Raw genomic sequence first — 14,005 nt, forward strand, 5'->3', positions numbered from 1 at the left:
AATGAGTTACGAGTTTTTGGATGCACATGTTATGTTCATATTGACAAATCTATGAGGACTAAATTCTAGGACAAAGCCTCTATATGCCAATTTGTAGGTTATGCAGATGAACACAAGGGTTACAAATGCTATGATCCTGCCAATAAGAAGATTCGAATTTCCAGAAATGTTGTTTTTGATGAAAATAATTTTCTGGGAAAAGAAGCTGCTAATTGGTATGATCCATGGCTTAGTGCTGAACTTATTTCACATGCTGTCGAGCATACTATTCTGTCTCCTCAAAGCATACATGGTGAGACAGTTTCAGATGATGCATCACAAGCAGAGTGTCTGAGATACAAAGGAAATGTGTATACCAGGGGATCTAGAGAGCAAAAAAATGTACCTGCTGAAGAACACATTGCATTGTCTAATGACAGAGAAGCACCAAGAAGATTAGGCAGGATAAGGCATCCTATTGAAAAGTGGGTTAGTTATGACAACTTTTCTATGGACTTTCAGATTTTTCTATCCCAGATTGAAAAACACGATGAATCACTTGGTTTTCATCAAGCTATCCAATCCAACAAATGGATTGAAGCGATGAATGAGGAGATCGAGGCACTTCATGAGTGTCGAACATGGGAGATAGTTGGTCGTCCTCCAGACAAAAATGTTGTTGGTTCCAAATGGGTTTATAAAATTAAATATAAACCGGATGGTAGCATTGAACGGTATAAGGCGCGTCTTGTGGCCAAGGGTTTCACTCAAGAATATGGTCAGGATTATGATGAGACATTTAGCCCAGTAGTGAAAATGGGAACTATTCGCATTATACTTGGCCTGGCAATTGAACATGGGTGGATCCTCAGTCAGCTTGATGTTAAGAATGCATTCCTTCATGGGGACTTAAAGGAAGAGGTCTATATGGAGCAACCTCAAGGTTATGCAGAGGGAAGCCCAAAAGAATATGTATGTAAGTTAACCAGAGCTTTGTATGGATTGAAGCAAGCTTCTAGGTCATGGTTTGAAAGCTTTTCCTTAGAAATCCACAAACATGGTTTCTTTCGTTCCCAACTCGACCATTCTCTGTTCATATATAGGAACGATACCACTATGGTTTTCTTACTCATATATGTTGATGATATTGTTATAACTGGTAATGCTCCAGACCACATTCAACGAATTAAAGTTCTATTGAGTATGCAGTTCAAAATGAAAGACCTTGGGGAGCTGAGATGTTTTCTTGGAGTAGAGGTAGACAGACAAGGTGATAAAATGTCATTAACTCAACATAAATACACTCTTGATCTTCTGGCTAAAGCAGGAATGACAGATTGTAAACCTCTACCCACACCCAGTGTTGTTAACCAAAGGCTCAGTATTTGTGATGGTGAGTTATATCCTGATGCAGTCAAGTATCGGAGTTTAGTAGGTATGCTACAATACCTTACCTTTACTAGACCAAACATTGTGTATTCTGTCAATCAAGTATCTCAATTCATGCATGAACCAAAGACTGGTCACATGGATGTTGTCAAACGCATCCTTCGCTATCCAAAAGGAACAGTGGGTGATGGACTCACATATACTCAATCTTCATGGAAATCACCAAAACATGACATACTGGCCTATACAGATGCAGACTGGGCAGGAGATCCAGATGAGAGGAGGCCTGTTTCAGGATACTGTGTTTTTATTGGAAGAAATCTTGTCTCATGGAGTAGCAGAAAACAGAAGGCTGTGGCAAGATCTAGCATAAAGGCAGAGTATAGATCTATGACAGCTACCACAACAGAAGTGACCTGGATTAGGCATCTTCTTACAGAGATGGGAGAAGATATCTCAAATTCGACACTTATGTGTGATAATAGAAGTGCTATACAAATTGCATTCAATCTTGTTCATCACAGTCAGACTAAACATATTGAAATTGATCAACATTTCATCAGACAAAAGATAGCTGACAAAGAGATTGAACCAGTTTATGTGCCTTCAGAAGACCAAGTTGCCGATATGTTTAGAAAAGGTCTTACAAGTCACCGCTTCTGGTATCTGAAGAACAAGTTGCACATGGTTCAACCCCATGCACAACTTGAGGGAGGGTATTAGAATGTGGAATATGGTATGGATATGGATCCGATAAAGGATCCATATCCATTCACGAGTTTTGCTTTAGTTGTATTATATTGTAACATGTGTTACTTATAAGGGGCACTTTTGTCCTTGTAAAAGATCATTGTAACCCTATTAAGACTAATGAAGCACTAGTGCAGCAACTAAGAAAGTTTAGGGCTGCCGATTTCTCAAGAAGAGTTCTCTCTCTCTCTCACATGTTTTCTCAAGTTGTATACGGAATGGGAACTATGATGAAGCTCTTGATTTAGAAGCTTTCGTATGCAGGCTAGCCAAGACACATCCAGAGTGAGTGTTAGGTCCATATTTCTGTTATAATGCTCTTTTTCACTGAGATATATGACTCATGCACAATGTTCTGTTTTGTAGGTCTCCAGTCATTCAATCATTAGCTGCTGAGGTTAAGCACACAACCCAGTCATTGCTCTCTCGGCTACTTCAGAGGCTGCGCTCTAATATACAGGCATGTTGTATTGGAAGATACTATTTTAACTCTGACATCATATTCTCGCCGTGTGTAGTTGAATACATAAAAGTTTGGGCGTTCATCACTTTTCTAAAGATATTTAACTTGTATGAATGCATTATTGCAATAGATTTTTTTATCTACAATATTTAGAAATTTGAACTGTTACTGGAATCATTTCTCTATAATGCAGTTGCCAGAATGCCTTAGAGTTATTTCATATTTAAAGCGCATAGGCGTGTTCACTGAGTCTGAATTGCGTTTACAGGTATGCTTAATAACAATATCATGTTATGCATTGTTCCCCTGAAAAGAAAATCTATGCCTTTTACATTAAGGGTCTGTTTGGAAACTGGTAGTTGGAGGGAGTTTATGCATTTCAAAAAGTGCCAGCTGCCAAATTCTGGATTTGGTAACTACCACTTCTAGGAGGTGGTAGTTATCAAATCCAGGATTTGGTGCAAATACAAATGGGAGATGGTCTTACTTCCTTTCCCAAATGCGTAAATTCCCAATCTAACTACCAGTTTCCAAGCATCCACCACCAAGGTGGTTTGACCAAGCTTTTGCAATTGCATAAACACCTACCCCAGCTACCGGTTTCCAAACAGAGCCTTAGGCTTCTGGGAATCAGTCTTTTTCTTGCCAAGATATATTTTATGCTTGAATATCTACTCATTTAATAATGGTTTTTTTCACTGAAAACAGTTTTTGAGATGCAGAGAGTCGTGGGTTGCCAGCATTATTGATGATCTTGATCAGAGAAATGTTTATGAATATTTGAGAGGAATGGTGAATTGTCATTGGATGCATCTATTTGATGTTGTTAATCAATACCGTGCTATATTCGTTGATGATACATCTGGAAATGAAGAAATTTATGATGGTGGTCTTCTTTTTAGTTGGTCTATGCACCAAATATCGTCTCATCTCAACACTCTGAAGACCATGTTGTCGATGATATCTGAGGGTTCACTGCTTTCTAGTATCCTTGACCTGTGCATGGCAAGACACTTTACTCTTTTCCTTTGTTTTTTCTTTCCTGCATGCTCAAATTCATATCATCAAGCTTATTGCTCTCTTACATAGTTCCTGTTGCTTCCTGCCACACTTTCCATTTACTTGGCTAATCAAAGGAACAGCCTGAGTACCACTGTATCAAATGGACATGGACAAGGGTGATACAGATGCAATGTGGATGCATTATTCAAGCATGACTAGGAAAAAGTAGAACTAGGAAGTAATACATTTATGTAGCTAATTACGTAAGTTATTCTATATATAATATAGTTTACAAGTAGACAAAATTTGCTGTCCAACTGGCTGGGCTCTAGCTATTTAGATGGCAATAAGAGAGTTCTCTCCCCAACTTTTATTCTGTGTAATTATTCCTTGTAAGGTAGAGAAGTGAAAAAGTTAGAGGGGTGAGAGTTGCACCATTTTAAGTGGTATGGGGTTCAAATTGTTAGGGCATATCCTCGACATTGGGTATACAAAATGAAGAATAGTCATCTAAGCAAATAATAAATCAAAAGAAAGGGGAAGAATATTTTGTGCATGTCTCGAACTTAAGGGGCTTGATCTTGTTTAGGACCCATGATCATCCCACATATTTATAACTCTAATGAGTTTAAGATTGACCTGGTGATTAGATGCAGTAATTGTAATCAACTATGGGCAATTTACAATGTTATGGAGAAAATACATTAAAAATGACTGCCCTTTTGGTGGTAAATCTAATATATATATATATACACACACACGCGGAGGTTATGTATCATGAGCTAGTTTTTTCTCTTGATGGTGATATTTGCTCAAGTCCACCTTGATTCCTATGTGGGTGCTGAAAATATACTTGTGTTTTAGTAACTTTTATGGTGTTATTTTTATTTATATACCAATATATACATGAAATATCATATTCACGTATATTTTATGATTTATTGTTATTTTATTGTTGATTATATTTTTTCATGTTGCTTAATGAGTTTGTTTGATGTTTTATTCTTTTCCTTCTGATATTTGACTCTCCATTGCCAAGGGCTATATTTGGGAAACTTTGCATGTACCTGCCTGTTTATTCTGTTGGACCTTTATTTACTTGTCAAGCTTTACCTTCACAGGTTGAAAAGTTATATAATTTAGCTATAGGGGAATTATTCGTTACTGAATTGTATCTCTTTTCAAATTTTCTTGACAGTATTCTGGCATGAGTCTTGGATTTGTTGGCTTGGATTTCCGAGGGTTGCTTCCTTCACTTTTTGAAGAGTAAACACACAACCTTAAGTTTATATATTTATATCTGTTCAAATATTACACTGTTTCTAGTGGATCATCTTTTTTGCATCATTATCCAGTGCAGCGCAGAAACTATTCTCAAAAAATATTGCAACTGCAATCGAAAATTTTCAGGTATGTTTGCATATTTCTAGGATGTCATTTTCATTTACCGGTTGATAATAAAAAAGATAAAGAAAAGAAAAACCCACTGTATGCTTGTACGTATACCTGGATGGATAGAATCCCATGTCTTTAACATGGTGTTTCGTAATTCCCAATGAGGGTGAATTAGGCTGGATAGCTTCTGTCTACTTTATGCGTGATGTAGTCCACATGATCTGTAGTTTTTAATCAGATAATTCATTTCTATTTGTAACTTTCAGCTTGTTTTGGATTCTCACCGTTGGGTGCCGGTACCACCACTGGGTATTACAACCGGAAGAGGAGCTGATGATACTCAGGATGATGTTACACCTCCATCATCTTTAATGGAGCATCCTCCTATTGCTGTTTTTGTCAATGGTAAGCTTATTTGCTGCTAGTTTTTATTCTATTCTTCTCTCCATACAATTGGGTGAATGATAACATGAGTTCTTACTTTTGCTGGTGTTGTCTGCTATGACTTTGCTATGGATTTCTTTATTCCATACCCAAATAACTTTTCCTTATACTGATGAGTCATTATACAATATCTTCTTGTTTTTTGAAAATTTGAAATATGTGCCAAGGTCCTTTAACCAAATATTGATTACTCCCATTCTAGCTGTATATCCACTTTGGGATCTTCAGAATCTCTCTAGAACTACCATTCTTTTGGATAGTCTTGCAGTGGTAGTTCCATAGATCAGCACTCTGATATGAGTTTACTTTGACTTTGTTGAAAATAGGTGGTTCTTTGCTTAAGTTATTTTATATTAGAGGGTTTTTGAATTTTTGTCCTCATAAGGACCTACATGTAATTTCTCCTTTTTGCCTCTCTCTATTTAATATAGAGAGAAGCCCTAACTAATTGAGGTAATCGAGTTCTATTCTCACAGCCGTCTCTCTCCTTCTCTCTCTCTCTTCTCTCTCTCTCTCTCTTCTTCTCCCTCTCTCTACCTAGGGTTCGGGTCATCCCTTCTCCTCTTCAACATGGTATCAGAGCTAGCGATCTCAGTAGCGTGATCGAGGAGCGTGATCGAGCTGATCTCAGGAGCGTGATCTACATCCTCGAACCAGGTGTCGATTAAATTTTTTTTTTAGATCTGATGACAGATCTGGCCTAGATCTGTTATCAGACCTAAAGAACAACATAGAGAACATCGTGGGAGTACTCAGGTCAGGCAGTCGTAAATTTTTTTTTCTTCACATCTGGTAACGCCTGGGTGTGGCAGCTGATAGCAGATCCTAGTGTCGTATGGCTATGTCTGCTGCCATGAGGTGTTTGTGGCTGTCGTGACTTACAGCATCTGCAAATATGATTTCAGTAATTGCTGTCGTGACTTACAACATCTGTCGTGATTTCAGCATCCACCGTGATCCTTCATGCTGTCGTTATTATTTTGTTTGTCGTGATTACATCTGTTGCCGTGACTTTAGCATCAAACCCACATCAGCCGTGATCCTTCATGATGTCGTGATTGTTTTTCCCATGCTGTCGTGATTAGTTTCAGCATCGGAAACTCTGTAGTGGAAACAACCATTTTTTTTTGTGTTGAAAATCATCATGTTTATGTGAAAGTTGTTTTTGGTCGTTGGTTATAGCTGATGCGTGACTGTTATGTGTGTGGACTGCTGTTCAAGACTCATGTGTGTGGGCTGCTGTCCACTATTGTCGTGGAGATTGCAGGCTTAATTCCTGTGGTTATTTGGCTGCTGTTCACTATTGTCGTGGAGATTGCAGGCTTGATTCCTGTGGTGTTGGGGAATATTCTCCTCGTGTGACCTGCTGTTCCTTATTGTCGTGGTGTTTCTTTTGTGAACAGCTGGTAGGTTGCTTGAAATTTGTCCAAATTTTTTTTTGAAACAGAAATATTTTGTTAGTATGGCTGAAACTTCAAAGTGTGATTCCAAATTGGAACACATTGGTGAATATAAAGCATTTGCCAACCCCTTCTCGTATGGCTCTTCCGTAAGGTTGAATGAAAACAACTATGCCAGATGGTCCAGAACTTTTATGATGTCGGTATCTGGACATCGTCGAAAACATATTTTGTTGGAAGGCGAACCCAATGAGAAATTGGGAAAATATGTGACTTGGGATGAAGATAATGACATAGTTATGTCATGGATCATGAATAGTGTCGAACCCCATATTGCAGATGGATTGATCTACTATAATACAGCCAAACTGATGTGGGACAATCTTCGTGATACATATTCACAAGAAACGAATGTGAGTCGTATCCTGCAAGTCGAACAAGAAATATATAATTTGCAACAGGGAGATCAGACCTTGGCCCAGTACTATGCCTCGGTCAAAGCTGCGTTTGAAAGACTTAATGCTCACAGGCCCCTATGTTGCTCAAAGCAAAAAGATCATCAACAACAAACCATGGTTGCTCGTTTCCTTACAGGTCTTTCTTCAGATTTTTCCGTTGTAAAAGTTCAAATGTTGACTGGATCAGATGTTCCCACTCTTGCCGATGCTTACAATCGCCTGAGTAGACTTGCGATCTCTCTGCCACAATCTCAGTCTGTGACTCAGTCATCTGCTCTTGTTGTCCCATCTAGTTATGGGCGTGGAAATGTTCAGAATATCAGAGGACGAGGACGTGGACGTGGTATGGGTGGCAGAGGAAAGCTTCAATGTACATTCTGCGGAAAATCTGGACATTTAGAAGATCGTTGTTGGGATAAGCATGGTCGGCCAACCTCTTCTTCATTAAAGTCATATACTCCTAAAGCAAATGTGACTACTATCGAGGCTACAAATGTACAAAAAAATATTGCTGAAAATGAGAGTAGTATCACTCTTAGTCGTGCCGAATATGATGAGCTCATAGCTCTTCGACCTTTGAGTTCCACTCCTCCTGTAGCTGGTGTTGCATATTCAACCGGAAATCATCTTCATCCGACTGATAGTAAGTGGGTTATTGACTCTGGTGCATCCAGACATTTGTGTGGCAATTCTCGTGTTTTTTCAGATCTAAAGGATATTAAGGCTCAGATTGGAGTCTCCTTAGCCGATGGGAGCTCCTCCCCGGTTGTTGGTCAGGGAAATATTTCAATATCCTCCTCATTACAGTTGAAAAATGCTCTTCATGCTCCAAATTTTCCTCAAAGTTTACTTTCTGTTAGTTGTCTTATAAAAGAACAAAACTGTAGAGTAATATTTGATCCAATGGGTTGTCATTTTCAGGATTTGCTGACGGGGAAGAAGATTGGTGGAGGCTATGAAGAAAATGAAATTTACTACCTACATCATCCAATGGGTACTGTCCATGCTGCAGTGGAACATTCATTCAATCCTGTTCAGTGGCATCGTCGTCTTGGTCATCCTTCTTTGTCAAAGCTTCGGTCGGTCTTTCCTCAGATTCCTTCCACCACATCATTTCAGTGTGAGGCATGTCAGTTGGGCAAGCATCATCGAAGTTCGTTTCCTTCGAGTCAGAGTCAGTCTAGTAATAAAGTTTTTGAACTTCTTCATGCAGATGTATGGGGTCCTAGTAAGATTCCTACTAGGACTCAATGTCGTTACTTTCTTGTTATTGTTGATGATTTTTCTAAGTTGTCATGGGTATTTTTAATAAAAGAAAGATCTGAAGTTCCAAGTATTATCAAATCTCTAATTCTTGAAATAAAAACTCAGTTTGAATCTATTGTCAAGATTGTTCGCACTGATAATGCTCTCGAGTTCAAATCAAAAGGTCTGTTACAATTTTACCAAGATCATGGCATCCAACCTCAAACTTCCTGTGCCTATTCATCTCAACAAAATGGGGTGGCTGAGCGAAAACATCGACACCTCCTTGATGTTGCCAGGACCATTATGATTCAATCCAATGTTCCTACGTCATACTGGGGTGATGCAATTACCACTGCTTGCTATCTGATCAACAGCATGCCTTCGTCTTCTGTGGGTGATCAAATTCCATTACATATCCTAAAACCTAATGCTCCACTTTTCCCTTTATCACCAAAAATATTTGGATGTGTTTGTTTTGTACACAAACTTGGCCCTGACCGTGATAAATTAGCCTCTCAAGCTACAAAATGCATATTTATCGGTTATCCAAAAAATAAAAAGGGCTATCGATGTTATGATCCTATTTCTCGCCGAGAGTATGTCAGTGCGGATGTATCTTTCCTGGAATCCTCTCCATATTACTCTATTTCTAGTTCCTCGCTGCAGGTTTGTCCAGCTGAGTCTTTTCCATTACCTATACCTCATTTTCCTTTGGAATCTGTGCCCCCATTACCGAATCAAACTTCATCCACTTCCAGATTTAATAATCCTCCATTGGTATATGTGCGTAGAGCTCCACTTCCGCAAGAGCCTTCATCTTCTTCTTCTCCTGAGGTAAGTTCTACTGACAATAGTGATCTCCAGGATGATGATAACAGGCCTATTGCTCTACGTAAGGGGACAAGACAATGTACTTTATATCCCATATCTCATTTTGTCTCTCATGCCAGAATTGGACAACAGTTGAAGTCATTTGTTTCAGCCCTGTCTGCTGAAACTATTCCTCTGAATTATCAACATGCAGCACTTGATAATCGCTGGAAGCTGGCTATGCAAGAAGAAATGACAGCTTTAGTATCTCAACATACCTGGGATCTCGTTGATTCCCCAGCAGATGCTGACATTGTTGGATGTAAATGGGTATATACAATAAAGTACAAATCTGATGGTTCTATTGAAAGGTACAAGGCCAGATTAGTCGCGAAAGGGTATACTCAGACATATGGAATTGACTTCTTTGAAACTTTTTCTCCTGTTGCACGGATGGGTACCATCCGTCTTGTTCTTTCAGTAGCTGTTCAGCATGGTTGGAGCTTATGCCAATTAGATATGAAAAATGCATTTCTCTATGGGGATCTATCTGAGACCGTTTACATGCAACAACCTCCAGGCTTTGAGGTTGAGGGGGAGTGTCAGAAAGTGTGTAGATTGCGAAAGGCGATTTATGGCTTGAAACAAAGTCCTCATGCATGGTTTCAAAAGTTATTTGAAGCAATGTCAAGCTTTGGCTTTAATAGATCAGCAGCAGATCATACTCTTTTTATAAAGAAAACTAGCTCTGGCATAATTGTTATGGTGGTATATGTGGATGACATTATTCTTACAGGAGATGATGTGAAAGCTATTGAAGCCACAAAGGCTCATCTTCAAAAACACTTTGTTACAAAAGATCTTGGTTCACTCAGGTATTTTCTGGGTATAGAAGTTGCTAGGAGCCGAGAAGGGATGGTGTTGTCTCAACGGAAGTATGTTCTTGACTTATTAAAGGAAACAGGCATGTTGGGAGCTAAACCAGCAAATATTCCCATGGACCATAAAGTTCAGTTGTTTGAAGAAGGGTCAAAACCTGTTGATAGCAAAAGCTATCGCTCCCTAGTAGGGAAGTTATTATATGTAACTGTGACCAGGCCGGATATTGCTTTAGCAGTAAGCAAAGTTAGCCAATTTATGGACAAACCAACTGAAGTACACTGGAATGCAGCCATAATGATTCTCAGATATCTAAAATCATCCCCTGGAAAAGGGTTATGGTTCAGGAAAGGTGGAACTCTGGAGATAGTAGCCTATTCAGATGCTGACTATGCTGGATCTGTACTAGATAGAAAATCTACTACAGGATTCTGTGTGTTTCTGGGAGAAAACTTGATTTCATGGAAAAGTAAGAAACAAACTGTGGTTTCCAGGTCAAGTGCTGAATCGGAATATCGGGCTATGGCCCAAACAGCTGCTGAATTGATGTGGGTTTGCACTGTTCTTCATGACCTCCAGGTGAAGGTTCTCTCTCCAATGACCATGATGTGCGATAACAAAGCGGCAACATATATAGCAAACAATCCTGTCTTTCATGAGAGAACAAAGCACATTGAGGTTGATTGCCACTATGTAAGAGATATGATTCAAGCTGGTCATATTACTACCAAATATCTAAAGTCGGAAGACCAAGTTGCAGATATGTTTACAAAGCCCCTTGCTAGGCCAAATTTTTCAAAGTGTTGTGACAAGCTGAGCATGATTGATATCTATGCTCCAGCTTGAGGGGGAGTGTTGAAAATAGGTGGTTCTTTGCTTAAGTTATTTTATATTAGAGGGTTTTTGAATTTTTGTCCTCATAAGGACCTACATGTAATTTCTCCTTTTTGCCTCTCTCTATTTAATATAGAGAGAAGCCCTAACTAATTGAGGTAATCGAGTTCTATTCTCACAGCCGTCTCTCTCCTTCTCTCTCTCTCTCTTCTCTCTCTCTCTCTCTCTCTCTCTTCTTCTCCCTCTCTCTACCTAGGGTTCGGGTCATCCCTTCTCCTCTTCAACAGACTTTACCTATGTTGGAATTATTTCTAGGATCTAGTCAAAGACCAGGGAAAGTCTGCTTGAATTTTCTTGGAGGAAAAGATCTCAGTAAATCAGTAATCTAAAAATAAAATAAATAAAAATATAATAATGCAAGGAAATACAATTAGAAATGTAAATAAAATGAAAAGGGCTAAAATATGATATTATGAAAATTATCAATAGAATTTAGGGGAATTTTATCAATCTTTTTGTTCTATACATTTATTGCTATAAATTATGATAAATTTGATTTGCAGCTGATATTTGTGATTGACCTTGCAAAAGCTAGATGTAATGGAAATAAGCCAAATCTATTTGCTACCATCTTTTTGAAGTGCAAATGTTGTAGGATCCAATGTTTGTGGACTTGATTTGATTTATGTCTGACCTAAACTCAGATGGGCTTGAGATACATGGGGTCAAGTCTTTTAGAACAAACCATTGAGAGAGAGAGAGAGAGGTCACAAAAATGATAAGTATGAAATTAGGGAACTATTTCGGATGACGTTTAACAAGAAAAATTAAGAAAACAAAAAAGGGGACGGTTTGCATGCATTTATTTTTTTATTCATAAGTCAAACTGAAATGATGTTTATAAACAAAAACTAAGAAAAACAAAAATATAATGACTTTTTGGATCACAAAATTTTTCCGTGGCCCTCATTGACCGTAGTGACCCATACATGGCATTTGTGCACCCCCCTTCTCTGTCCCCATAGAAAAACTCGATCACAATGATCAAGTACAATGGTGGTGGTCGATGTTTGATGTTGGGTAAATAAGGAAGGAGAGAGGAGAGGAGAGGGGAGGACAAACCCTTCTTCTCCTATAGTTAAGTGGAGAAGAGAGGAGAGTGTTCAGTGGTGGGTAGATGACGATGAAGGGAAAGGGACAATAGAGAGGACGTTGAATCATGCATAGATGAAGAAGAATAAAATAGGAGAGGAGAGGAAGAAGGGGTAGTGGCATGATAGGTGGTCGGTGGTGGGTGTTATGACGATGAAGGGAAAGGGACAATAGAGAGGACGTTGAATCGTGCATAGATGAAGAAGAATAAAATAGGAGAGGAGAGGAAGAAGGGGTAGTGGCATGATAGGTGGTCGGTGTTATGTGGAAGCACATAATATAATTGAATTAATTTCACCAAATGATGCAAAGTAAAGATAAAACAATCCATAAAGAGAAGACAAACATATATGTTCACCACAACATGTTTCTATGTCAATGAAAACACGGGAAAATTAATATCTTTATTATGTCAAGGCAAGCACAATACAAAAATGTATATGTATAAGGTCTCACTCATAAGAATAAGGCCCAAACAAGAGTCAAAAGTGCAAAGGTCAAATCTATCCGCAAATTTTACACCTTTTCAAATGGAGATAAAGAATATTTTGCAACCTCTTTCACCAAAGCCTTCAAAAAGAGAAGCCCTCTCTCTTCCTCTATTCACCAAAAAAGGAGGTACAGTTGGGTGGTCTTCTCCTCTCACGCACAAGTCTCACAAAAGTCCAAAACCCTTTCAATACATATCAACAAGTGGTATCAAAGCTGCATATTCAATTTTGGTTCCTCATGGATTTTAAGTTTTCTAATGCAAAGTTTGACATTGATAAAATTGATAGGAAGAACAATGTCGGCTTATGGCAAGTCAAGGTTAAGACTCTTTCAACTTAGTAGGACCTGCATAAGGCCCTAGGAACGAATCTTGCTTCCATATTAAAGATTGGAATGACATGTAGTTAAGAGCTTTGGGTATGATTTAGTTGTGCCTCATTAATGAAGTCTTCTATAATGTTCTTGATGAAGACACTGCAGTCAAGCTGTGGATTAAGCTTGAAAAACTCTATATGGCAAAGTCTCTCTCAAATCATTTATATTTGAAGCAATAACTTTACAATCTCAAGATGAAAGAATGTACGCCTATTACTGAATGCCTCAATTGTCTTTAATAAGATTATTTATGAGTTGACTAGCATAGAAGTGAAATTAGAAGATGAAGATAAGACTCTAATTTTGTTGTTCTCTCTTCCTATATAATATGAGCATCTTGTTACTACATTGATGTATGATAGAGATATCATTGGTGTGGAGGGTATTACTGTAAATGAATTAAAAAAGAAGTCTAGGTTTGTTGAAGGTTTAGTTGCTAGAGGAAGATCAACAGAGAGTTGTTTTGCTAATAAAAAACAAATTTATAGCCAAATCTACATCTATGAATAGATTTGTTAAGTGATGTGGCTGAAAGCACTTTAGCAATTGACACTATAGTCTTGTCAGTTAGTATGAGTAGTGACAACAATTCATATGTTTAGATTCTTGATGTTCCTATCATATATGCCCTAATAGGGATTGGTTTACCACCTATGATGCTGTTGATGGTTGTTTAGTCTTGACGGAGAATAACTTTGCCTGCAAGATTGTTGGAATTGGAACAATTAGACTTAAGATGTATGACAATACTGTTTGAACCATCACTGATATCAGGCATGTCCCTGTGTTGAAAAAGAATTTGATTTCTTTGGGTGCATTAGACTTCAATGGTTGCAAATTTGTGGCTGAACATGGAGTTATGAAAGTCTTGAAAGGTATTTTAGTTGTTATGAAGAATACGAAAATTGGTAATTTTTATGAGTTGCTAGTATATA

General features: G+C 38.2%; 1 protein-coding gene across 1 annotated transcript in view; it reads left to right on the forward strand.

Annotated features, from left to right (window-relative positions):
* LOC149811785 (conserved oligomeric Golgi complex subunit 8-like) overlaps positions 1-14,005 on the forward strand; it is a 28,823-nt gene that overhangs the window by 5,707 nt on the left and 9,111 nt on the right. The window contains exons 4-10 of the mRNA XM_089992924.1: positions 2,326-2,403; positions 2,485-2,578; positions 2,775-2,849; positions 3,290-3,586; positions 4,782-4,849; positions 4,939-4,993; positions 5,245-5,383. Coding sequence (XP_089849050.1) covers positions 2,326-2,403; positions 2,485-2,578; positions 2,775-2,849; positions 3,290-3,586; positions 4,782-4,849; positions 4,939-4,993; positions 5,245-5,383 — 806 coding nt within the window. The remainder of the gene's footprint in view (positions 1-2,325; positions 2,404-2,484; positions 2,579-2,774; positions 2,850-3,289; positions 3,587-4,781; positions 4,850-4,938; positions 4,994-5,244; positions 5,384-14,005) is intronic.

This window comes from Nuphar pumila, chromosome 17 (genome assembly GCF_984573655.1).
Source record: "Nuphar pumila chromosome 17, dmNupPumi1.hap1.1, whole genome shotgun sequence".
NCBI lineage: Eukaryota > Viridiplantae > Streptophyta > Magnoliopsida > Nymphaeales > Nymphaeaceae > Nuphar > Nuphar pumila.